This window comes from Pan paniscus, chromosome 10 (assembly GCF_029289425.2).
Source record: "Pan paniscus chromosome 10, NHGRI_mPanPan1-v2.0_pri, whole genome shotgun sequence".
Taxonomy (NCBI): domain Eukaryota; kingdom Metazoa; phylum Chordata; class Mammalia; order Primates; family Hominidae; genus Pan; species Pan paniscus.
The window spans coordinates 43,700,207-43,727,159 of NC_073259.2; the positions used below are offsets into that span (position 1 = coordinate 43,700,207).

The 26,953-nt window shown below is 41.5% G+C and overlaps 1 protein-coding gene and 1 pseudogene across 31 annotated transcripts in view; one reads left to right on the plus strand and one right to left on the minus strand.

The window, feature by feature from the left end:
- Positions 1–194: 194 nt before the first annotated feature.
- LOC117975507 (small nucleolar RNA U3) lies at positions 195–277 on the plus strand (annotated as a pseudogene).
- Positions 278–8,785: 8,508 nt separating this feature from the next.
- Positions 8,786–26,953, minus strand: part of LARP4 (La ribonucleoprotein 4) — a 79,103-nt gene continuing 60,935 nt past the window's right edge. For 24 of the 31 annotated variants that reach the window (XM_034935868.3, XM_034935867.3, XM_034935865.3 and 21 more), the window contains 5 exons: positions 26,155–26,203; positions 21,671–21,832; positions 15,269–15,390; positions 14,633–14,801; positions 8,786–13,277 (listed from right to left, as the gene is read on the minus strand). In XM_034935868.3, the coding sequence (XP_034791759.1) occupies positions 12,939–13,277; positions 14,633–14,801; positions 15,269–15,390; positions 21,671–21,832; positions 26,155–26,203 (841 nt within the window). In that variant the 3' untranslated portion in view covers positions 8,786–12,938. Of the gene's footprint in view, positions 13,278–14,632; positions 14,802–15,268; positions 15,391–21,670; positions 21,833–26,154; positions 26,204–26,953 lie in introns of those variants that run through there. The other 7 variants (XM_063593507.1, XM_063593508.1, XM_063593505.1 and 4 more) reach the window with 2 other exon arrangements.

A 26,953-nucleotide genomic window follows, 5' to 3' on the forward strand; every position in this document is an offset into this window, starting at 1 on the left:
CGTGGCTAAATCCCGACTCTAAAAAAATGCAAGTTGAGGCGGGAGGATCACCTGAGCCCAAGCGAGGAGGTTAAGGCTGCAGTGAGTTGTGATAGCGCCACCGCACTGCAGCCTGGGCGACAGAGTGAGACCCTATCTCAAAAAAAAAAAAAAAAAAAAAAAAAAAGAAAGAAAGAAAAAAAGAAAAGCATAAAAAGACTATACTTTCAGGGATCATTTCCATAGTTTGTTACTAGAGAAGTTTCTCTGAGCATGTGGAGCACTGAAATATCTAAGACTTCAAAAAAAAAAAAAAAAGAAAATTGATTACACACTTGAATCCAGCTCTATCACTGAACATTTAAAGTAGGCCTCTGGCTTCCCTCTGCTTATTTTCTAACCTCTTTTCAACCCTACATAATCATGCTTCCACTCACACTCTAGTGAATCAGTTTGGTAATGGTTACCAGTAACCACCTAATTGTGAAATCCAATGGACTTTTCAGACATCTCACCTATGTGACATTTATCATGAACATCCTCCAGCAGAGTGGTACATTTATTACAAATGATGGACTTACATTTTTTTTTTGACAAGGTCTCTCCGTACCCCAGGCTGGAGTGCAGTGGCGTGATCAGGGTTCAATAAAGCCTCGACCTCCCTGCCTCAAGCAATCCTCCTGCCTCAGCCTCCCAAGCAGCTGAGACTACGGGCACAAGCCACCATGCCCAGCTAATTTTTTTTTTTTTTTTTTTGAGATCGAGTTTCTCCCTGTCGCCCAGGCTGGAGTGCAGTGGCTCGATCTCAGCTCACTGCAACCTCCACTTCACCAGGCTCAGGTGATTCTCCTGCCTCAGCCTCCTGAGCAGCTGGAATTACAGGTGCCCACCACCACACCCAGCTAATTTTTGTATTTTTAGTAGAGACAGGGTTTCACCATGTTGGCCAGGCTGGTCTCGAACTCCTGACCTTGAGTGATCCACCTGTCTTGGCCTCCTAAGTACTGGGATTACAGGTGTGAGCCACTGCGCAGGGCCAATTTTTGTATTTTTAGCAGAGACAGGGTTTTGCCATATTGGCCAGGCTGGTCTCAAACTCCTGGCCTCAAGTGATTCCCTCACCTCGGCCTCCCAAAGTGCTGGGATTACAGATGTGAGTCACCACACCAGGCCCTGGCTAATTTTTTTGTATTTTTTGTAGATACAGGGTTTCACCATGTTGCCCAGGCTGGTCAGGCGTGATTGCAGGCATGAGCCACCTTGCCTGGCCTGATGAACCTACACTGACACATCATTATCATTCAAATAACATAGTTTACATTAGCCTTCACTTTTGGTGCTGGCCATTCTATGGGTTTGGACCAATGTCTAATGGTCCAACATGTATCCACCATTATAGTATCATATATAGTTTCACTGCCCTGAAAATCCTCTATGTTCCACCCATTCATCCATCCCTTGCTCTTCACCTTTGGCAATCCCTGCTCTTTTTGCTGTCTCTGTAGTTTTATCTGTTCCAGAATGTCATAACTTAGAATCATACAGCATGTAGCCTTTTTAGATTGGCCTCATTCACTTCATAATATGCATTTAAATTTTTTCCATGTCTTCATGGCTTGATAGCTCATTTCTTGTTAGTGCTGAATAACACTAACTGGATGTACCAGTTTATTGATCCATTCACCTACTGAATGTTGCTTCTCAGTTTTGATAATTTTGAATAAAGCTGCTATAAACATCCATGTACAGGTTTTTGTGTGAACATATTTTCAACTCCTTTGGGTAAATACTAAGGAATATGATTGTTAGATCCCATGGTGACATGTTTAGTTTTGTGGAGAACTGTCAAATGGCTGTACCATTTTGCATTCCCACCAGCAATAAATGAGAAGTCATGTTGCTCCACATTCTGCTAGCATTTGGTGGTGTCAGTGTTCTGAATTATAGCTATTTTCATTAGGTGTAGAGGTATCTTGTTTTAATTTGCATTTTCTTCATGACATATAATATGGAGCACCTTTTTCAGATCCTTATTTTCCATACAATATGTCTTTTTTGGCAAGATGTTTGTTAAAGTCTTTGGTTCACTTTTTAATTTTTTTTGAGACAGGGTCTGGCCCTGTCACCCAGGCTGTAGTGGACCACAGCCTCAAACTCCCAGGCTCAAGTGATCCTCCCACCTCACTCTCCCAAGTAGCTGGGACTTACAGGTACACATTACCACACCCAGCTAATAAAAAAAATTTTTTTTTAAGTTCTTTGTATATATTAGCTAACAGTTGCTTATCAGATATATCTTTTGCAATTTTCCCCCCAGTCTGTGGCTTGTATTTTATTCTCTCAACAGTCTCTTCTGCAGAGCAGATTTGTTGTTGTTGTTGTTTTGAGACAGTCTTTCTGTATCCCCCAGGCTGGAGTGCAGTGGTGGGATCTTGGCTCACTGCAATCTCCATCTTCCAGGCTCAAGTGATCCTCCCAGCCTCCATAGTAGTTGGGACTCCAGAGTAGTTGGGATTACAAGTGCACACCGCCACATCCAGCTAACTTTTGTATTATTAATTATTATTTTTTGATAAGGAGTCTCGCTCTGTCACCAGGCTGGAGTGCAGCAGTGCGATCCTGGCTCACTGCAACCTCTGCATCATGGGTTCAAGCAGTTCTCCTGCCTCAGCCTCCCCAGTAGCTGGGATTACAGGTGCGCACCACTATGCCCAGCTAATTTTTTTGTATTTTTAGTAAAGACGGGGTTTCACCATGTTGGCCAGGATGGTCTCGATCTCCTGAGCTCGTGATCCACCCGCCTCGGACTTCCAAAGTGCTGGGATTACAGACATGAGCCACTGTGCCTGGCCAGTTTATTCAGTTTTTGACTTGTTAGGATGAAGTGCCAACCTCCAAGATTCTCACATGCCAGACTGGAAACCAATGTCCCCTTTAAGCTTTTAAAAATTATTTTTATTTGAAACTATTTCCAAACAGATAATTAAACCTGCGTACACATCTCATCATCTAGATTTAAAAACTAGTGGCTGGGTGTGGTGGCTCATGCCTGTAATCCCAGCACTTTGGGAAGCTAAGGCAGGCGGATCACCTGAGGTCAGGAGTTCAAGACCAGACTGAGCAACACGGCAAAACCCTGTCTCTACTAAAAAGACAAAAATTAGCCGGGCATGGTGGCACGTGCCTGTAATCCAACTACTCGGGAGACTGAGGCAGGAGAATCGCTTGAACCCAGGAGGCAGAGGTTGCAGTGAGCCAAGACCGTGCCATTGCACTCCAGCCTGGGTGACAAGATTGAAACTCCATCTCAACAACAACAAAACAAAAACAAACAAACAAAAATTACCTGCCTGAATACACCAGGACCAGTTGCAGAGCTGGCTATGGTACACCTATAATTTCCTTCAAGGTGGGCGAAAAGGCCTTTTTTTGAGACAGAGTCTTACTCTGTCACCCAGGCTAGAGTGCCGTGGCATGATCTCGGCTCACTGCAACCTCTGTCTCCTGGGTTCAAGCAATTCTCATGCCTCAGTGTATCAAGAGTAGCTGGGATTGAGACACATGCCACCATGCCTGGCTAATTTTTTAGAGACAGGGTTTCACCGTGTTGGCCAGGCTGGTCTTGAACTCCTGATCTCAAGTGATCCACCCATCTTGGATTCCCAAAGTGTTGGGATTACAGGCATGAGCCACCTTGACTGTCAGGGCATGGGAAAAGCCTTGATAGACATGCAAATTCCACAACCTTCAAGACATATTTATGGGTTTATTACTTCTGGACACAACCGGTTTGCTTAAGCAGACATGAATTATCAGTCTTTTTTGGATCCACAGAAAAGTGACAAATTGATAATGAAGAAAAAAATTTTTAGGAGGTAATAAAGTCATGACAAACAATGCTTTTATTCGTCTACAGTACGTGGGAGACCTTATTGGTGAGGACTGGAAACATTAAGTCTTGAATGATATCATATGCTCAGCACAATAGTGGTGACTTGGAGACTCTCCAGGTGGGAAAGAGAATGATGAATAGGGTTAAGGACACAACAATCAAGGTAGAAAAAAAGGGGCGGATATAATGTTTAGCCCTGTTTTTGAACAGTCACGTTCAAAATTGGCTGTAAGTTTAATTTAATTAAAACCACCCTATACTACAGATTAACTACTGGATTTAAAAGGATTGGTTTTGAAGGATGGGCAGGGTAGTGCATGCCTCTAATTCCAGCACTTTGGGAGGCTGAGGCGGGTGGATTGCTTGAGCCCTAGAGTTCAAGACCAGCCTGGGCAACAAAACAAGAGCGTGTCTCCACAAAACAAACAAATGAAAAAAAAACCCAGGGCTGGTGACAGTGTGCACTTGTGGTCCCAGCTACTCAGGAGGCTGAGGTGGGAGGATCACCTGAGCCCAGCCTGGGTGATGAGTGAGACCCTGTCTCAACCAAAAAAAAAAAAATGTATTGGGTTTGGTTCAGTATTATTTTTGTCCCCCCATTTTGGAAAGGAGACTTTTTTTGAGACGGAGTCTCATTTGGTTGCCCAGGCTGGAGTGCAGTGGCGCAACCTCGGCTCACTGCAAGATGCCTCCCGGTTTCAATCAATTCTCCGGCCTCAGCCTTACAAGTAGCTGGGATTACAGGGGTGTGCCAACATGCCTGGCTAATTGTTGTATTTTTAGTAGAGATGGGGTTTCGTTATGTTGGCCAGGCTAGTCTCGAACTCCTGACCTCAGGTGATCTGCCCTACCCAGCCTCCCAAAGTGCTGGGATTACAGGCATCAGCCACCCCACCTGGCCGAGTCCCCCCATTTTGCCATGGTTAGGACTATAAAAAATCTTCCAAGAGCTATAATATAATCATTATCATCTAAAAACTGTACTCATAGGCGGGGCACAGTGGCTCATGCCTGCAATCCATTTACAATCCACTTCGGGAGGCTGAGGTGAGAGGATTGCTTGAGCCCAAGAGTTCAAGACTAGCCTGGGCAACAAAACAAGAGTGTGTCTCTACATAAAAATAAAAAAACAGGCCTGGTGGCAGTGTGCACTTGTGATCCCAGCTACTCAGGAGGCTAAGACAGGAGGATTGCCTGAGTCCGGGAGGTAGAGGCTGCAGTGAGCTGTGGTGGCGCCACTGCATTCCAGCCTGGGTGACAGAATGACACCCTGTATCAATACCACAATGCACACTTCAGATCCCAGTAGTTTGGCTCTTACCTACTTCTGCAGCCTTATCTTAGAAGATGGAACAATATTCCCCTTGCTGTAGCTGTGGGGCTTATAATTCTTCCATAAAGTAATATAGATTGTTCCCTCACATCTAAGGGCACCCTCTACCTGCTCATATAATTGACTCCTACTCTTTCAGATGTATGTCCTCAGTTTCTCCAAGCATTCGTTCTTGCACCATCCTCTACTCCAATCTCATAGACTGTCAGACTGCATCTGTCATATTTACTATTGTTCTAAACTTGGCAATTATTTATGACTTTTTCATGCTAAGCACCATAAGGGCAGGAATCCTATCTATTTTTGCTGCCTAGCACCGTCTGGAACATAGCATACAATAAATACTAATTAAATGAACACTCCATCATGATTAGCTCCAATGCTGTCAATAACCTCAGTTTTGAAAAGATGATAGTTATTTTAGGCATCATTTAGAATGCAAAATAGCAGAATTAGAACTTAATCAAAGACCTGCAGAACAGCTGCCTTAAAAATGCATTTTAAAAGCTAAACTAGGGCCAGGTGCAGTGGCTCAACCTCTAATACCAGCACCTCGGAAGCCAAGGCAGTAGGATCGCTTGAGCCCAGGAGTTTGAGACCAGCCTGGGCAACACAGTGAGACAATTTCTACAAACAAGCAACAACAACAAATAAGTGAATAAATAAATAAATAAATAAATGTCAGCTGGTGTGGTGATGCACACCTGTAGTCCCAGCTACTTGAGAGGCTGAGGTGGGAGAATTACTTGAATCCAGGAGGTCGAGGCTGCAATGAGTCATGACTGTGTCACTGTACTCCAGCCTGTGCAACAGAGCAAGACCGTCTCAAAATAAGTAAAAAACTAAATCAAAAAAATTTAAAACTAGCCGGGCATGGTGGCATGTGCTCCAGCTACCGGGGAGGCTGGAGTGGGAGGATTGCTCGAACCCAGGAGTTTGAGGGAATAGTGAGCCATGACTGTGCCACTGCAATCCAGCCTGGGTGACAGAGTGAGACCTTCTCTTAAACAAAAAGTTAAGAAACTGGGGTGCTTATTTGGAAACAATATTAAAAAAGTGAAAACATTCCAATTCCTTAAAATTCTCATACAAACTAAAGACACTATGGTTTTAAGAAAATTCATAATTCTTTACTAGTAACTGTTAAGAACTTTTCATTTAAAAACTTCCAGGTATATCAGAGTATGATGGTGAATGAACAACAACAAAAAAAGAAAATAAAAAACTTTCAGGTATATAATTAAAACTTGAAGGCATAATATTTAGATTAATATTTTCTAACAAGAAGTGTAGTTAAATATAAGGTATCTGTAATGAAACTCTTTGCAAAATCACTCATTTTAAATACAACACGAGAGCCTACCTGAGTTTACCAATTTGGTTTTGGGTCCACTATAAAGAGTACTGTGCTCTTTATATAAAATTTAAGTTATGCACCCCTCATATCTTGGCCAAATAAACATACTAAAACACTGATATAAGCCCCCTAAGGCTTTGTTAGAACTTAACCCTCATAAACCTGTCATTACCAGCACCACTTTGCTCACTGACATTAGCCATCTTCGTTAAGATAAATAATTGTTCATTTGCAAATTAAAGGCTTAGCTAAAGAGCTAATTATTAAAGTGAATGCTCATAATTAAATCTGTTACCTTAAGGTGTATCTACATACATATCCAAATTACATAACTTGGCAGAATAGTAAATATTTCTGAGAATATAATTTGAAATTAGGCCACATTTATTGACTTAAGAGTTCTACCACTGGCCAGGCGTAGTGGCTCACGCCTGTAATCCCAGCACTTTGGGAGGCCGAGGTGGGCGAATCACTTGAGGGCAGGAGTTCGAGACCAGCCTGGACAACATGGCGAAACCCCATCTCTACTAAAAAGACAAAAATTAGCTGGGTGTGGTTGCGTGTGCCTGTAATCCCAGGTAGTTGGGAGGCTGAGGCAAGAGAATCGCTTGAACCTGGGAGGCGGAGGTTGCAGCAAGCTGAGATCCCACCTATGCACTCCAGACTGGGAGAGAGTGACTCTATCTCAAAAAAACCCACAAAAAATTTCCACCATTAAAAAAAATTCACTTAAGACAATTCAAGAATAAACTGTGGCATAATAGCCATGAAACACCGCTCCATTTTTTTTTTTTTGAGACAGTCACTGTCGCCCAGGCTGGAGTGCAGTGGCACGATCTCTGCTCACTACAACCTCCGCCTCCTGGCGATTCCCATGCCTGAGACTCCAGAGTAGCTGGGATTACAGACATGAGCCACCACGCTGGGCTAATTTTTGTATTTTTAGTAGAGATGGGATTTCACCATGTTGGTCAGGCTGGTCTCAAACTCCTGACCTCAGTTGATCTGCCTGTCTCAGCTTCCCAAAGTGCTGGGATTAGAGGCGTGAGCCACTGCGCCCGGCCACTCCATTATTTTTAAGGTGTCACAATAATTTACAGATACCTGTTAAAAAGCCAGAGATTGACTCAGCTTTTCCATTTTTGCTTTGAAATGAAGCATTTAAAAAAAGTCAAAACTCGGGCAGGGAGGCTGAGGTTGCACTGAGCCAAGATCGCGCCATAGCACTCCAGCCTGGGCAACAAGAGCAACTCGGTCTCAAACAAACAAAAAACACAAAACAAACCAACAAAAAAACCCCTCATTTAAATTCCCTAGTCAATTTTCCCTCTGAAAAGCCCCAAATACTCTAGCTGGGCTTGATATGCACATACTCAAATCAAGCCACAATCGTTCCATGAAGGTACTCTTTAAGCTACACATTACCATGATTCCTGTCCCCCAACCACTATTTTTTTTTTTTCATGGGGTCTTGCTCTTTTGCCTAGGCTTCAGTGCACTGACACAATCATAACTCACAGCAGCCTTGAACTCCTGGGCTCGGGCAATCCTCCTGCCTCACCCTCTAGGTTGTTACATTGCCCAGGCTGGGCTTGAACTCATAGTCTCTAGTGATCCTTGCACCTCGGCCCCCTGAAGTGCACCCTGGGATTACAGGGCCACTGCAGTCTTTTCTCCCCTTTATTTATTTTGAGACGGAGTTTCATTAGTCAGTCACCCAGGACAGAGTGCAATGGCGCGATCCTGGCTCACTGCCATGTCCACCTTCCAGGTTCAAGCGATTCTCCTGCCTCAGCTTCCCAAGTAGCTGGGATTACAGGTGCCCACCACCATGCCTGGCTAATTTTTGTATTTTTAGTAGAGATGGGGTTTCACCATGTTGGCCAGGGTGGGCTTGAACTCCTGGCCCCAGGTGATCCGCCCGCCTTGGCCTCCCAAAGTGTTGGGATTACAGGCGTGAGCTACCGCGCCCAGCCATTTTTCACCCTTTAATAACTGCTTCTGATACTAAAATAATTAAAAGAAAACCCCAGGATCATAAAGCTGTATCTTGTCTCTCTGCCGTTGTTTTACGTGAAACACCATTACTTCCCACTGCCCTCATCATCCAAAAAACAGCTTAGACAATAATAATAATAGAATTAGCGAGGGCAACATATAATACTGAAAGGTAGACAGAAGTAGTCATTAGACATACACCACCTAGAGAAAAGGAAACCAGTCCTGCTTTTTAATAATTTTATTTTTTTTCTAATTTTGTTAATTTCCCATAGCACCTTGGCGATGTTGAAAACAAATACAAATACAAGGATGTACTCATTTTAACATTTTATGCATGAGCATGTGTCACACCAATTTTGGGGGTAACAGTTTTGACAACAGGAACAAATCTAAGCAATCGACAAAACAGAAGCCGGATAACTGGCTCTGACCCCCACCCCCAACATTTAAGAGATGTCAAAGGACACCTGAATTAGGTTAAAAAAATCAAGTTGATACGGATATTTCAACAGTGTTCTGTGCTGCAAAACTGAAAATAAAACCATTTAATACACAGCCCATTAATATCTGAGTTACGCTTTTAGGAACTGTCAACTCGAAGATTCATAAAAAGTTGTCAGCTTTTAAAAATAAACTTTAAGTTATCTAACAATCAGGTGAATTTCAAAGGAGGATTTACTCACAACTTGAAAATAAATTCTTTCAACTTCTTAAAATATCCTCATTCAGCTAATGAAAAGTGAAACATATATGTATCTTTTCGGAAGCTCAGACTAGCATATGCCCAAAAGCCTAAAGTTAAATTAATGGCCACCAAAATTGTAAGGAAATATAAAAAATTAGGAAAAAATCCATCATATATTATAGTTAATAATTTATAAAAGCCCCTCAAAAGGAATACACTGTTCTCTTTTGAGTTTTATCTTTTCTGTAAAAACAAAATTGGTACTTTTAAAATATGGTTTATATATATATTGCCAGCCTAAATACCAGAGACTTAACCCCAGTGTTGTTCAACTGTGTCAAAGTAAAACCAGTGGACATTTAAGCCAAGAGACTAATTATTAAGGCCATAACTAAGAAAACTAGAGAAGTGTTCATTAACTTTTAAATGCTATTTTATGTTCCAGCAACATTCTTTTTGTTCTTCTTTACCCTAGTGAAGATGCTAACATTCCATCATTAAGCCTTTCCAAAGCAAACCTGTTTATTTAAAAAAGAAAAAGGAATGTGAAATAATATTCAAGCTATCTTAATTTTAGGAAACAAAAATAAATCAGAATTCTGCACAGCATCTGATCAACTGCAAATTCAGCACATAAGACAACTACAACAAACCTTTATCATTGAAAGCTCTTATATTCCTCAAAACCCAGCTGAAAAAAATTTAGATGGATCACTATTTTAAATGTCAGTGTATTTGGCAAAATTAAAATTACTCAGAGGCAGGCCCTAGGTATTATGAAAACCTTAATTATCAGGATAGCAAATGGAGACAGGTTTTGCAATGTCTCTATGTACCTTCTCTATGAAGTGCAAAGTGGTGAACTTGTGTGACTCTTGTTCTCTTCATGCAGTAAGAACTATGGCAGAGTATCACTATACCCAACATTCAATATCATTTATACCTACTTTTAGCCTCCAACAGATCAAGGAAATGTCAAGTCATAAAGGTGAAGAGAAAAATTTGATTTTTTAAATTCCTCCATCTAAAGAACCAAATAAATAAACTACAACGAACATCCACCCTCATTAGTTACAAAGTAACGTTGGAAAAAAGCCAAGAGCTTCACACAACTCATAGGCATTATTTAGATACAAACTTTAAATCTGCTGTAATAAAATAAATGCTAAATACATACTGTGAATATATATAAATATTACACACACATACACACACACACACACACACACACACACACTCTCACTCTTCCCTATACATGCCATCAAATGGGAACTATTAGATGTAATGAGGCAAATTAAATTAAAAACATTGTCTTAATGAGAAAATTTTTAAAGGTTGTATCTACAAATTAAATTTCTACTTTCAAAAACATTTGAAGTAAAAGCAAAAATATACTTGCTTTCTTCTAAAAGAAGGCTCTTTTCTTGTATTTCAATTACAACCTTTAAATTTTTAGACGCTGGACTAACAGTAAGTCACACAAGCATACAAGTAATACAGACCTACATTTGTGACACATTGTTTAAAAAAAGTAATGTTTCATTTTAAGTGCAGTAATTAAGTTTATAATCCTTACCAAGTGATTTTTACAAAATGTTTATTCTCTGAAATCCAACGCATTCAAAGGATGTTAACACTTAAAACGTTTATCATTTCCACCAACTGCATTATCTTAGTAAACCAAAATAAGCACTTTTATCATAGATGTAGTCAATGATTAATATGTTTTTTTAAAGGACCTAAACTTCCCCCAAATTTCAGCACAGGTAGTTTTATTGTTATGTTTCACCTAGTAGGCAATTTTAAAAAATAGTGTGTAGAAATGAATAGTTTCAAACTGAGTAAATATAGTATACCATGTCATAAAACAATCAAATCAAAAGCAACTGCCAAGCTAATAATAAGTCAAAGAAATAGTAATTCTGGCTTGTACAGATATGTGCAGTGTTTTCAAAGCTCTTAACAGTTAACCACTAACATGTATCTCCAAAGCTTAACTTAGAGTTGGAAGATGAATTTCACAGTAATGTAATTTTAACCACCATTTACATTCACTTTAATATATTACTAAGATGTTTACTCTATGTCACAATGGTGCTTTCCAGTGTTCACAATTTACAGTTTCAATTTGTACATATGTAATTTACTAACATATGGGACAGTTCTTACTATTACAAACTATCCCTTAAAAGAAAAATAAAACCCACCTTACATAGAACTCTGAACATGGTATGACTTAAAACAGATTAACACAACACGGTTTTTAATATTTTAGCCATTTTCTAAATAACAGCATGTAAACTTGTCTATTTAGTATATGAGAGCTACAACTTTATTCACTGAGAAATTATGCACTAATTTTCTTCAACCATCTTTCTCATCTTTACTAAAAAATCTCATGACTTGCTGGTACTGTTTCAGTGAATTCCAAACTGTATTTTTTTGGGTGTGGGGGGAGAAGAGGAGGGAAGGAAGGTAATACACTGTAAACAGAAATAAGTCCCCCCTCCCAAATTAAGCCTTTAAAAAAATTTTTTTTTACTTCTACATTATTTAACACTTAAGAGTCAGTTACTATGCTTAATCTTTAACACTAACGACAAAGAAATTACTGTACGGTCAGTCTGCCCTACCATCTTGGGAGCTAAAATTCTAAACGTGTGAACAGAAGAGTTAATACTTCAATGTTCAATTCTGAAATTTAGAACAATTTATATGATTTGACTAGACTGGTCAAAGCAATTACAAACACACAATTGAGTAGGTAGTTGGTTATTTTGCTTTTCTGTGGGTGGGCAGTCAAAGAACAGAGAGTAACAAATGGAGTAAGAAAAAAAATTTTGTTTCTCATTTTGGGGGTATTCGGGGGGAATCACAGGGAAGTTTAAACCTCTGAAATCCATTTGACCTATGCACTGAGGTCCAAGATGAAATTTTCAATTTCTTGAATAACCCCCTTTCCTTGAGTATCAAACTGATTGGTAGTCACATCTCTAAGTACAATCAGAGTTTTACAACTTGTTAAATGAAATATTAGTAAGGTCAAAAAGACAGACTAAATTTCAAACTAGAAAAAAAAATCTACTCAAGTATTACATTCAGTTTTCAAATCATTTACTAACATGACAACAGATTTGGCTTCAATCGCTCTTGTACACACTCACACCCACAACAGGCATCCCAGCCACTGATCTGCTTTGCAATACAAGGCCATATAGTCAGAGATGGCATTCTTCAAGCCAAACTTTAAATAGATTTAAAAAAGTAATTTCTAATTTTACAGAAATGCTTCTTCAAAAAATATTTTCTGTCATTCCCTCATCTCCTATACTGAAGGATGTATGTTTCTTTTTTTTCTTCCAAGCTAAATCTGAACCCTCAAAATTGATTCCTGGCAGCAAATCTCTGCAAATTAAAACCAAAAACAAAAATAGAAAAATTATACTTTTTATATATGTGTGTGTATATATATATATATATTTATATTGATTGGAATCCCCCAGCATTTAAAAACCACATTAGAGATGAATTTTGGGATCCTATCACTCACAACTCCAAAATCCATAATGAAATGGACGTACTTTCTCTTGTTTCCTTCCTGGCTACCCCCTCCCCTCCAAAACAGTTCAATATAGCCACAGTTCAAGTTTAATGGGAAGAGAGTGAAGTTTTTGAATAGTTTTGTTGTTTTTTACTTTGGTGATCTGGGTGGCACATATTGCTCTTTGCCATTACGTCGAGTCACTCCCTGAGGTATAGCCCTATGGCTAAACTGGCGTCTCTGTTCCCTGATTTTTCCTGCTGCTCCCCTGGGGATTGTATTGCCTCGGAAGCCAGAATAATCCTTACTAGCCCTTGCTTCTGGCTTCTCATGTGGTTTCTCAACGGAGTTCTCAGGAGCTCCATTGTCTTCATTTTTGGTGGGAGACACCACATTGGAGCGAAGTTCCCGTAGTGGCTGCACAAGAACTGAAGATGGCTCTTTAGGGGGCTTCTGGCACACTTCAGCATAACTTAACTTTCGGGGTTCCTTTGAAGTGATGATAAAAAAAAAACATTTATGGTACACATTCTTTAAATTATAAAGTACAAAAATGATTGTGTTAACCATAAGAAAACCACAGATTATCTTCCAGAAAAGGGCAACAAGCACTCTCATATATACTGCTTAGAGTACACTGGTACAATCTTTATTTATTATACAATAATTTCACGTAAGGAATTTAACTGAAGGATGTTCATGTCAGCGTTGTTTATAATGATGGGAGCGACCTAAATGCCTAACAAAGGACAGATTAGATGAATAATGGTGTAGCCATATGATGAAATAAAATGGTTCTTTCTGCTCCTGTTTCCTTGCTACAAAGAACCCCAAGAAAGATGACAAAAGAATCCCAGCAGAGCAGTTAGAAACCAATGGTATAAAAAGACTCATTAAAAGTCTTAATTACCTCAACTGAAAAAGGTGGTATTGTGAGAACAGAATAAAACATGTAAAGTCTTCAGCACTAGTCCTAATAATATATAGTAAGCATTCAAATGGTAGCTATTATTTTAGTATTATTACTATCATTGAATGAGAAGATAGTCTTCTAAATCTATTTTTAAAAGTGCTGTACTAAAATGCTAGGGATTATAGGTAAATTTTGTGTTTTGTTCTACTTTTCTGTATTTTCCCAATTATATAACTATAAAACAATTCTGGAACTTGATAAGTGGGAGTGGCCTCTCAATGGCCACTTATAGACTTGTTAAGTATCACATATACAACCAAAAGAATATCAAGAGGCACAAGGCCTCTTTATGTTAGCCCCAAAATGATAAATTCATCCTAACGTGGGTAAGGAAGAAGCTTCACTTAACCATATGAACAGAAAAAAAGCAATCAAAAGAAACAGAATGGGCCAGGCGCGGTGGCTCACGCGTGTAATCCCAGCACTTTGGGAGGCCGAGGCGGGTGGATCACGAGGTCAGGAGATTGAGACCATCCTGGCTAACACGGTGAAACCCCGTCTCTACTAAAAATACAAAAAATTAGCCAGGCATAGTCGTGGGCACCTGTAGTCCCAGCTACTTGGGAGGCTGAGGCAGGAGAATGGCGTGAACCCGGGAGGCGGAGCTTGCAGTGAAGCGAGATCGTGCCACTGCACTCCAGCCTGGGCGACAGAGTGAAGACTCAGTCTCCAAAACAAAACAAAAAAAAGCCTAAAACTTTCCATCTCTTTGCAGTGACCTTAACACTCCTTAAGCTTCTTTCTGATAGTCAGCCCCAACTTGGGCTACTTCCAAATGACTCTGTTCTAACAAAGTGTTACGTGAAAAAAAAAAAAAAAATCTAATCTATTGTATTTTTTTTTTTAACATAAACTAAAATCTTCAAGTTACCTGTAGAGCCACAGCTGTAGCTGCATTTATGTTATTATTACATGGTGAAGCAGTACTTGCCCTCGATGGCTTTGTAGTACTTGGAGGAGAAACTGGTATAGTTGTCTGATTGAGACCATCCTTCTGAACAGAGGAATCTTCTATTAGATCCTTTTCTTGCTGAGTTGTGCTAAGGAAAAAAGAGCTTGCAATTAGACTCAGAATAGCATATAGGAACAGTTGAGCAACTAATCAGAAGAAAACGTAATTTTTTTTTTTTGAGACGGAGTCTCACTCTGTCACCCAGGCTGGAGTGTAGTGGCATGCTCTTGGCTCACTGCAACCTCTGCCCGCCCCGCCTCCCCACCACCCCCCCACCCCCACCCCCCCGCCACCGGTTCCCCGGTTCAAGCAATTTTCCTGCCTTAGCCTCCTGATTAGCTGGGATTAAAGGCACCTGCCAACACGCCCAGCTAATTTTTGTATTTTTAGTAGAGACGGGGTTTCACCATGTTGGCCAGACTAGTCTTGAACTCCCGACCTCGGGTGATTCACCTGCCTCGGCCTCCCAAAGTGCTGGGATTACAGGTGAGAGCCACCACACCCGGCCAGAAAAAGTAATTTAATGTTGAAGATCTTCTATACTATAACTTGTACCTTAATGCAGTAAGCTCAGCAGCACATGGAGAACTGGTACTCATATTGAGTTGCTGGGCAGAAGTGCATTCTGTCTGCTCATCTGCAGGCACTGGGCAACTAATTGTCAACTCTTCATTATCCTTAAAGTAAAAAGATTTTTCAAAATTACACTTAGACCTTTTTCCAAAGAAGATATACACGTCTAATAAGCACAAGAGAAGATGGTCAACATCATTAGTCATCATAAAATGCAAAGCTAAACCACAGTGAAAAATCACTTCATACCCACAAGGATGGTTATAATTAAAAAAAAGACAAACATTAACAAATGTTGGTGATGATATGGAGACATTAAAACTCAAACATAGAGGGTGGCAATGTAAAATGATGCACTGCTTTAGAAAGCAATGTAGCAGTTCCTTAAAAAGTTAAATAGGCTGGGCGCAGTGGCTCACACCTGTAATCCCAGCACTTTCGGAGGCTGAGGCGGGTGGATCACAAGGTCAGAGTTCAAGACCAGCCTGGCCAACATGGTGAAATCCCATCTCTACTAAAAATACAAAAATTAGCTGGGAACGGTGGTGCATGCCTGTAATCTCAGCTACTTGGGAGGCTGAGGCAGAATTGCTTGAACCAGGACCTGGGAGGCGGAGGTTGCAGTGAGCCAAGATTGCACCACTGCACTCCAGCCTGGGCTACAGTGCGAGACTCCGTCCCAAAAAAAAAAAAAAAAAAAAAAAAAAAGTTAAACATAGGGATGGATGCAGGGGCTCATGACTGTAATTCAGCACTTTGGGAGGCTGAGGCGGGAGGACTGCTTGAGCCCAGGAGTTCAAGACCAGCCTTGGACAACATAGCAAGATCCAGTCTCTACAAAATAAAGTGAAATATTTAGCTAGGTTGGGGGGTGTCCATCTGTTGTCCCTGCTACTTGAGAGGATCACGTGAGTCTGGGAGGTTGAAGCTGCTGCAGTGAACCATGATAGTACCACGGCACTCCCTCCTGGGAACAGAGCAAGACCGTGTCTCAAAAAAAAAAAGTTTGTAGGCTACATTAAAAAAAAATTAATGAAATCTTGACTCACGCTCAACATGAATGAAAGCTGAGGATGTTAAGTAAAATAAACCAGTCATAGAAAGACAAATACTGTATGATTCTACTTATATGAATTACTAAGAGTAGTCAATTCAGAGACAGAAAGTAGAATAGTGGCTGCTGAAGGATAAGAGAAGGGAGGAACAGGGAATGGTTTAATAGATATAGAGTTTTAGTCTTGAAAGATCATAAGTTCTGGAGCTTAGGTGCACAACCTAAGGTACTTAATACTACAAAACTGTACACACTTAAAATGGTTAAGATGGTAAACGCTGTTATGTGTATTTATACTGCTGGCATAGAATTTAGAAAAGAGCCCTAGAAATTAAAACCGATGGATAAAATAAAAATTTCAACAGGTTTAGAAAGTAACATTCAGAAAAACTTGGTAGAAAATATAAATAAGAACATGATCTGGAAGCTAGATCATTTCCTAAGCATGAAATAAAAACAGCAAACTATAAAGAAAACACTAATAGGACCAGATTAAAATTAAGAACTTGTTTCAACCTATAGGCACTAAAGACGGAAAAGAAACCACAGAAGTGAAAGATTATTTCTACTACGTGTAACTGACAAAGGATTAGTGCACAGAATGTGTAAAAAAAAATATGAGTCTGTTTCTTCAAAACTTGAAACACTGACCAGGCGCAGTGGCTCACACCTGTCAACCTAGCACTTTGGGAGGCCGAAGTGGGTGGATCATCTGAGGTCAGGAGTTTGAGAGACCAGCCTGGCCAACAAGGCAAAACCCTGTCTCTACTGAAAATACAAAAATTAGCCGGGCATGGTGGCACGCGCCTGTATTCACCATTCAGGAGGCTGAGGCACAAGAATCGCTTGAACCCTGGCAGTGGAGGTTGCAATAAGCCAAAACCATGCCGCTGCACTCCAGCCTGCGCGACAGAGCGACACTCCATCTCAAAAAACACTAGAAAGACTTTAAAACTTTAAAAGAACACAAGCTGATGTATAAATCCTAGAAAAGTTCTTGCTCACATGAAGATTTATAATGGCAAAATGTCCATTAACAGTACAATGAATAAATATTTTACTTCCTACAATAGAATATCACATCACATAATAGTTCAAAATGAACAACAATTATCTGTATTAACAGTGATCAATCTCAAACCATACAGAATGAAAGAAGTAAAAGAATACATACTGTACAATTCCATTTATAACCTTTCCAAAAACAGGCACCCCGTTTTATCACCTAGCGCAAGGGTTGGTAAACTAAGACCCGCAAGGCCAAATCCAGCCTTCAACTTGTTTTGGTATGGCTTACAAGCTAAGAATGGTTTGTAAATTATAATTATTATTTTTAAATTATTATTTTTTTAGAGATGGGGGTCTTGCTATGTTGACTAGGCTGGTCTCAAACTCTTGGCCTCAAGTGATCCTCCCACCTCAGCCTCCCGAAGTGCTGGGATTACAGGCATGACCCACCATGCCTGGTTTGGTTTTTAAGTTATTAAAGGGTTGTAAAACAAAGAATATGTGACAATACATGGCCCACAAAGCCTAAAATATTTACTATTAGTATCTGGCCCTTCACAGAAGAATTCTGTCAATGCAGAATGAGGCAAGAAAATTGCTATCACAAAGTCAGAATAATGTTTATATCTAAAGGGGAAGAGTGGGGCAGAATGACTATAAATAGTGGGGAGATACACATGTCACTGCTAAGATACTAGGGATGTTTATGGGCCACAATTGTGTGTTGGGGTTATAAGGAGATGTACACTTCATGATTATTCTTTAAAAATGCATACATGGCCGGGCACGGTGGCTCACCTGAGGTCAGGAGTTCGAGACCACCCTGGCTAACATGGTGAAACCCCATCTCTACTAAAAACACAAAAATTAGCTGGGCATGGTGGCAAGTGCCTGTAATCCCAGCTACCTGGGAGGCTGAGGCAGGAGAATCGCTTGAACCTGGGAGATGGAGGTTGCAGTGAGCCGAGATCGTGCCACTGCACTCCAGCCTGGGCAACAAGAGCAAAACTCCATCTCAAAAAAAAAAAAGAAAGAAAGAAAGTATATATGTGTGTTTGTGTATCATCTTCTGAAATCTGAGATGCCATTATTTGTTGAACTACACCATTATTTTATGTACCAATAAGGAAAAATAAAAATAAAACCACTGGATAGAAGCAGACCTTAAGATGAGAAGAAAATAAAAATACTGCACTTAAACTAAAATAGCTTCTGATTAAAGATAGTCTTTTTTTTTTTGAGACAGGTTGCTCTGTCACCCAGGCTGGAGTACAGTGGTGTGATCACAGCTCATCATAGCTCTGATCTCCTGGGCTGAAGCAATCCTCTTGTCTCAGCTTCCCAAGTAGCAAGGACTACAGGCATACGTCACCATGCCCAGCTAATTTTTTTTTTTTACTTTATGTACAGACGGGACCTCTCTATGTTGCCCACGTTGGTCTCGAACTCCTGGGCTCAAGCAATCCATTCACCTTGGACCCCCACAGTGCTGGGATTACAGGTATGAGCCAATGTGCCTGGCTATTTATTTTTTTTCTTTTTCTGTTTTTTGAGACAGAGTCTTGCTCTTGTCGCCCAGGCTGGAGTGCAATGGCACGATCTCGGCTCACTGCAACTTCCACCTCCCGGGTTCAAGCGATTCTTCTGCCTCAGCCTCCCAAGTAGCTGGGACTACAGGTGCGTGCCACCATGCCCAGCTAATTTTTCTATTTTTAGTAGAGACGGGGTTTCACCACGTTGGCCAGGTTGGTTTCAAACTCCTGACCTCATGATCCACTCTCCTCAGCCTCCCAAAGTGCGGGGATTACAGGCGTAAGCCACTGTGCCCCGCCTTTACTTTTTTTTTTTTTTGATAGAGTCTCGCTCTGTCGCCCAGGCTGGAGTGCAGTGGCGCAATCTCAGGTCACTGCAAGCTCCGCCTCCCGGGTTCACGCCATTCTCCTGCCTCAGCCTCCGGAGAAGCTGGAACTACAGGCACCCGCCACCATGCCTGGCTAATTTTTTGTATTTTTAGTAGAGACGGAGTTTCACCATGTTAGCCAGGATGGTCCCGATCTCCTGACTTCGTGATCTGCCTGCCTCGGCCTCCCAAAGTGCTGGGATTACAGGTGTGAGCCACCGCACCTGGCCTACATTTTTTAAGAAATAATTTTTAGTCTGATTTTCGAAGGTGATAAAACATGGGAAAAAAGTATATCTTAGAACTTATGAAATAACGACTACGTGTCACAATATTTTTTTAAAGAAACAAGACAGTGGAATAATACCTTCAAAATTCCAAGGGAAAATGATTTCTGATAGAGAATCCAATACAGAAATAAACTACTGATCAATTTGAGAGCAGAAAAACATTTTCAGAATGCAAGAAATTTATACTTCATGACCATGGAAGATATGAACCACCCTAACATGGAAGAGTGAAACAAGAGTGAGAAAAAAAGGGGGATCGATAAAGAAGAGTAAGGAAAATTGCCAGGGTGATGGTAAAGAGAAGGCCCAGGAACATAGCTATGCAGTAGGACACCGAGAGTGCACACAAAAGGAGAAACAATCATAGTATATTATGTTTGAGTCTCAGCCCTGAAAAATATATGTAATACTGAAATGTGGCTTACAAAGGATGGTGTGTCCTAGCTTAACTAGCAACATCTTTTACTTTCTTAGAGATACGAAAATAATGGATGCCTTATAATTGATGATATCTTATATATAACGAAGTACAATATATCAGGAGGATAGGAAAAGTGTGAGTATGTTGGCTTAAGAAAGCTAAATCTTTAGCTTCAGAAAGTGAAGTTAACAGACACTGCTGAAAATGGAAAAGCCAAGAGGTTACAATAAAAGATGTTAATTAGGCAGGGCGCGGTGGCTCATGCCTGTAATCCCAGCACTTTGGGAGGCCGAGACGGGCGGATCACGATGTCAGGAGATCGAGACCATCCTGGCTAACACGGTGAAACCCTGCCTCTACTAAAAATACAAAAAAAAAATTAGCCGGGCGTAGTGGCAGGCGCCTGTAGTCCCAGCTACTCGGGAGGCTGAGGCAAGAGAATGGCGTGAACCCAGGAGGCAGAGCTTGCAGTGAGCAGAGATCGCACCAATGTACTCCAGCCTGGGCTACGAGCGAGACTCCGTCTCAAAAAAAAGAAAAAAAATGTTAATTAGAAATACAGGGCCGGGCGCAGTGGCTCACGCTTGTAATTCCAGCACTTTGGGAGGCCGAGGTGGGCGGATCGCAAGGTCAGGAGTTTGAGACCAGCCTGGCCAACATGGAGAAACCCTGTCTCTACTAAAAATACAAAAATTAGCTGGGTGTGGTGGCACGTGCCTATAATCCCAGCTACTCATGAGGCTGAGGGAGGAGAACTGCTTGAACCCGGGAGGTGGAGGTTGCAGTGAGCAGAGATCCACCACTGCATTCCAGTCTAGGTTACAGAGCAAGACTCCATCTCAAAAGAAAAAATAAAATAAAAAAATAAAGAAATACAGGAATAAAAGTTGGGAGAAAAACTAAGGAGCTGAAAGTAGTTGCAGGTTTTTCATTAAAAGCCTAGATATACTATAGACATGTACTGTTATAATTAAAAAAAAAACTGAATTAGAATAAAGGTAGAAAATGAGAAAAACTTGTGAGACATGAGAATTTCTGATATGGAGAGGTCTACACACCAAATAATCATAAGATGAGGTATCTCAGCCTCTAGACATCTACTTTCCATTGTTTGAAAGAATTCATTTCATCACTTGTGAATTATAGGCACATAAATGGAAATGATACCTTCCATTTAGCTTGCATTAGTCAGTTATCAGTTCTAACAGGCTGAATTGACTAACAGGAAGACATGCAAGGCTGGGCGTGGTGGCTCATGCCTGTAATCCCAGCACTTTGGGAGGCCAAGGTGGGCAGATGGCTTGAGGTCAGGAGCTGGAGACCAGCCTGGCCAATGTGGCGAAACCCTGTCTCTACTGAACAAAAATACAAAAGTTAGCTGGGCATGGTTGTGCATGCCTGTACTCCCAGCTACTTGGGAGGCTGAGGCAGGAGAATCACTTGAACCAAGGAGGTAGAGGTTGCAGTGAGCTAAGATCATGTCTTAAAAAAAAAAAAAAACAAAGACATGCAAAAGCCAAGAAACATTTTATTGCCTTTGTGCAGCTTCATCATGAATCTTTAAAAAAACACTCTAAGTATGCTGAAAACTCCATAAATAAAAACTATGATAGAAATGTACACTAAGTGCAAGTAAAATTTTAAATAACAACACTGCAAATAAAGCCTAAATATGGTCTCATAAGTTAAGACTCAGATGCTGGGTGTTTACCTTTTCTTTGTAGACACCTTTAACAACATCAGACATCCTATTCTCCAAAACGAGTTCACCTGGCATTCTTGATGAACTTCCAGGTAAAGGTGGAAAATTTGAGGCTAATAAGTCAAACTTTGGTGTTGGAGCCTTTGATTCAGCTGTTGAAGGATGAGGTCTCTAAAATGAACAAACAATAAAATAGGTCACATGGCTATCTCATTCCCTAATCCTGTGTCACAGAAGCTGAAAGGTGCAAGAAAAGAAAAAGAAGCAAACAAAACCTCTATAATGCACAGAACTGTATCCCTACATAAATTCTTGGTTTGACATCTCACTTGAGCTCTCATCAGTCTTTATCAATTCTACTTTTCTTTAGTCACTTCTCTCACCTGTTTCTTTTGTAAACTTTGCCATACTCCTTAAGCCTTCTAACCAGTCTTTACTATTCATTTCATAATTTGCTATGCCTTCTTAACAAAAACACCCACTTTACCTAAATTTGCTATCAACTCTTTTTTTTTTGAGACAGGGTCTTGGTTTGTCACCAAGGCTGAAATGCAGTGACACAATCATAGCTCACTACAACCTTGACTTCCTGGACTCAAGTAATCCTCCTGCCTTTTTTGCCTCCAGAGTAGCTGTGCGCGCCACCACACCTGGCTAAATTTTTATTTTTTGTTTTTTAGTAGTGACAAGGTTTCACTACGTTGCCCAGGCTGGTCTCAAACTCTTGAGCTTAAGTGATCCTCTCTCCTTGGCCTCCCTAAGTGCTGGGACTACAGGCTTAAGCAACTGTGCCCGACCATCACCATCTTTCTCCATCTATTTATCTCAAGAGAAAACAATATCCCTCCTCTATATAACATATATGAAAAATCTCATGCTTCCCTCCTGTCTAACACCCTATATATCCTCTGACAAGCCTCTTACCTCTTACTTGTATCTCCTCCACTTTGTCATCACTCCACTAAAATTATTTTAGGTGTCACCAATGCCTTCAACAATGCAAAACCTGACAGACCCTTTTTCCCGACCTCTCATTTCCTGACGTATAGCATTTGGTGTGTTAACCATCCTTTCCTTGGGAACACATTTTTCTCTTAGCTTCTGTGATACCTTTTTTGTTTTTTAGATTTGACAGACATGTGCTCTTTTTCCCCTGACCATTTCTAAAATTTTGATGGTTTCCATTTGGTTATTACTCTTTACTTCTCATATTCTCCTTGAGTGATGTCCACTATCCATGGCTTCAACTACTACCTATATGCAAGCAACTGTTAAAACAACCTGTTTTGCTTTTTGGTGGTGATGGCTGTATATCTCTGTAAATTTACAAAAATATCATTGAATTGTAGGTTTTAAATATTTTCAGCCTAGGCCTTTGCCTACAACCGAGATAACATTTGTCCATTACCCATGTCCATTCAGATTTTGCTTGAATACTTCAAACAGCATGCTGAATAATCTCATTTTTCAACCCAACACTGCTGCTTTATTCCCCAAGGTTCCATATTAGACCACTTTCACCACTCTATGGAGAGTACTCTGCATGAGCTTATCACTCCAATTACTATCTGAAGGCTTACAAATCCAAAATTTTATTCCCAGCTAAGATCTCCCTCCTGCAGAAGAGCTCCTCTACCATGACCTACCTACTGGAAGTCATGCCTGTTTCTTTTACCCCAATGTTTAGTCCTCCATCATGACATTTACAACATATTGAATAAACCCCAAATCTAATCTCTCTCTCTCTCTCTCTTTTTTTTTTTTTGAGACAGAGTCTGGCTCTGTCGCCCAGGCTGGAGTGCAGTGGCATGATCTCAGCTCATTGCAACCTCTGCCTCCTGGGTTCAAGTGATTCTCCTGCCTCAGCCTCTTGAGTAGCTGGGACTACAGGCACCCACCACCATACCCGGCTAATTTTTGTATTTTTAGTAGAGATGGGGTTTCACCATGTTGGCCAGGATGGTCTTGAAATCCTACCCTCAGGCAATGCACCCACCGGGGCCTCCCAAAGTGCTGGGATTACAGGCGCGAGACACCACGCCTGGACTGAGCCACCATGCAGGGCCTAATCTCTTATTCCAAATTGTTGAGGGCCACTTGAGAAGTCATGTGGAGTGCTACAATGGAATGCTAAGAAAGAATTGTTGGGCTGAGTGCAGTGGCTCATGCCTATAATCCCAGCACTTTGGGAGGCCGAGGCAGGTGTATCACCTGAGGTCAAGAGTTCGAGACCAGCCTGGCCAACATGGTGAAACCCTGTCTCTACTATAATACAAAAATTAGCCAGGCATGGTGGCGAGCGCCTGTAATTCCAGCTACTTGGGAGACTGAGGCAGGAGAATCACTTGAACCCAGGAGGCAGAGGTTGCAGTGAGCCGAGATCACGCCAGTGCACTCCAACATGGACAACAAGAGCGAAACTCTGTCTCAAAAAAAGAATTGTTGGTCAGGCACGATGGCTCACGCCTGTAATCCCAGCACTTTGGGAGGCCAAGGCAGGTGGCTCACCTGAGGTCAGGAGTTCGAGACCAGCCTGGCCAACATGGTGAAACTCCGTCTCTACTAAAAATACAAAAAATTAGCCAGATGTGGTGGCAGGTGACTGTAGACCCAGCTACTCGGGAGGCTGAGGCAGGAGAACTGCTTGAACCTGGGAGTCAGAGGTTGCAGTGAGCTGAGATTGTGCCATTTGCACTCTAGCCTGGGTAACAAAAGCATTTAAAAGATTTAGTATACCCTAAAAACAATTCTAAGTTATAATGGAACACATTTTCTTCTTTGAAAATGGGTTTCTTCTCTCCTGCTTCTGCCATGTATAAACTGTGTGGTCCCCATTTGCCTTCAGCCATGATTGTAAGTTTCCCAAGGCCTCCCCAGAAGCTGGGCAGATGCCTGCATCATGCTTCCTGTACAGCCTGCAGAACTGTTAGCCAATTAAACCTCTTTTCTTTATGAATTATCCAGTCTCAAGTATTTCTTTACAGCAATGTGAGAACGGCTTAACGAAAATTGGTACTGAGGAGTGGAGCACTGCTATAAAGATAACTGAAAATGTGGAAGCAACACTGGAACTGGGTAACAGGTAGAGGGTGGAAGAGTCTGGAAGGCTCAAAAGAAGATAGAGATGACGAACTTCCTAGACTGGCTTTGGAGCCTCTGACTCAATTTCAGAGGATGTATGGCATCCTCTGAAAGAAACTTATACCAGCCTGGTATAAGTCCAGACAGAAACCTGCTCCAGGGGCGCAGATCTCATGGAAAACTTCTACTAGGGCAGTACAGAGGGGAAATACGGGGCTGGAGCCCTCACATCAAGCCTCCACTAGGGCACTGCATAGTGGCAGAAGAGGGCCACCGTCCTCCAGACTCCAGAACAGGCATAGAAAAGCCACAGGCATTCAACATGGGCCCATGAGAGCAGCCTCCAGGGTTGATCCCTGCAAAGCCAAAGGGGTGGAGCTGCCTAAGGCCTTGGGAGCCCAACCCTTGTAGCAGTGTACCCTAGGTGTGGGACATGGAGTCAAAGGAGATTATTTTGTTTATTATTTTTCAGACAGAGTCTCACTCTGTTGCTCAGGCTGGAGTGCAGTGGCACAATCTGCACTCCACCTTCTGGGCTCAAGGGATCAGCCTGCCTCAGCCTCCCAAGTAGCTGGGACAACAGGCGTGCACCACGGTGCCTGGCTAATTTTTTTTTTTTTTTGTAGAGATGGGGTTTCATCACGTTGCCCAGGCTGGTATCCAACTCCTGAGCTCAAGTGATCCGTACATCTCAGCCTCACAAAGAGCTGACATTACAGACTTGAGTCGCCATGCCTGGCCAAAGGTGAGTATTTTGGAGCTTTGAAGATGTCCTGACTGTTCTGCTTGGTTTTGCACTTGCATGGGGCCTGTAGCCTCAAGTGATCCACTGACTAAACCTCCCAAAGAGCTGAGACGACAGGCACGAGCCACGGTGCCTGGCCCGCAAGACCCCGACTTGAGAGGAGGACCACTTAAGCCTGGGATGTCAAGGCTGCAGTGAGCCATGATTGTACCACTGCACTTCAGCCTGGGTGACATAGCAAGACCCGTTCCTCCTCTGCCTCTCCCTAGAAGTCCTTAATCTTGTACCAAGCACAGTGGCTCAGGCCTGTAATTCCAGTGCCCTGGGAAACAGTAATATCCTGTGTCTTGGAAAAGAAAGAAGAAAGAGAAGGTAAGGAAAGTTAGAAAGACTTCGTGTTTTTATTTTAAAATCATGTGAATACATTAGATCTTCAAATAATTTTTTTAAGCAAGCAACACAAGCGAAGCTCCTTACTACATGTGTGCTAGAGGGTGGGTATATGGGTGGTGGTGGTAAAAATTTCAGGGTTAAATTTAGGCTCTATTTACCTTTGCTGAAGACTACAATCAATAAAACAAAAACCCAGAAAGGAGAGACCAAAAGTCAATGCCATAGTAAATCACAGAAGAGAAAAAAGTCTGAATAAAAGTTTTAAAAAACTTACTGAGATCCTGTCATCTTCTCGTCGTCTTCGACCTCTGAAGAGAGTTCTCCTTTCAATAAGAAAAAGGTGGGGGTGGGGTGGGGTGGAGGGACAAGTTGTAAGTTTCTTCAGATATATACATTCTATCAAAGCCGTACACATTTTTTTTTTTTTTTTTTTTTGAGATGGAGTCTCGCTCTGTCGCCAGGCTGGAGTGCAGTGGCGCGATCTCGGCTCACTACGAACTGCCTCCCGGGTTCAAGCAATTCTCCTGCCTCAGCCTGCTGAGTAGCTGGAATTACAGGCACGTGTTGCCACACCCAGCTAATTTTGGTATTTGTAGTACAGACAGCGTTTCACCATGTTGGCCAGGATGGTCTCGATCTCCTGACCTCATGATCCGCCTGCCCCACCTCCCAAAGTGCTGGGATTACAGGCGTGAGCCACCATGCCCGGCCAGCTGTATACATTTCAATTTAAACATCTTTCTACATTTGGGGCTAGTTTTCTCTATTACTAAAAGATAATATATTATTCTGAGGGATCTTGAGCCAATTTACTAAAAACTTTACCTACTACCACACCATAAAGTAAGATGAGCCCATTTGTTAGTAGTGATGCCTTCAAACCAGAACCATACTATTGTTTAATTAGGCAAGTTGGCAATATATAACCTCACCCCTATAGTTTATTTATATTTTGAGACAGAGTCACGCTCTGTCACCCAGGCTGGAATGCAGTGGTGCAACCTTGGCTCACTGCAACCTCTGCCTCCTGGGTTCAAGTGATTCTCCTACCTCAGGCTCCCAAGTAGCTGGGA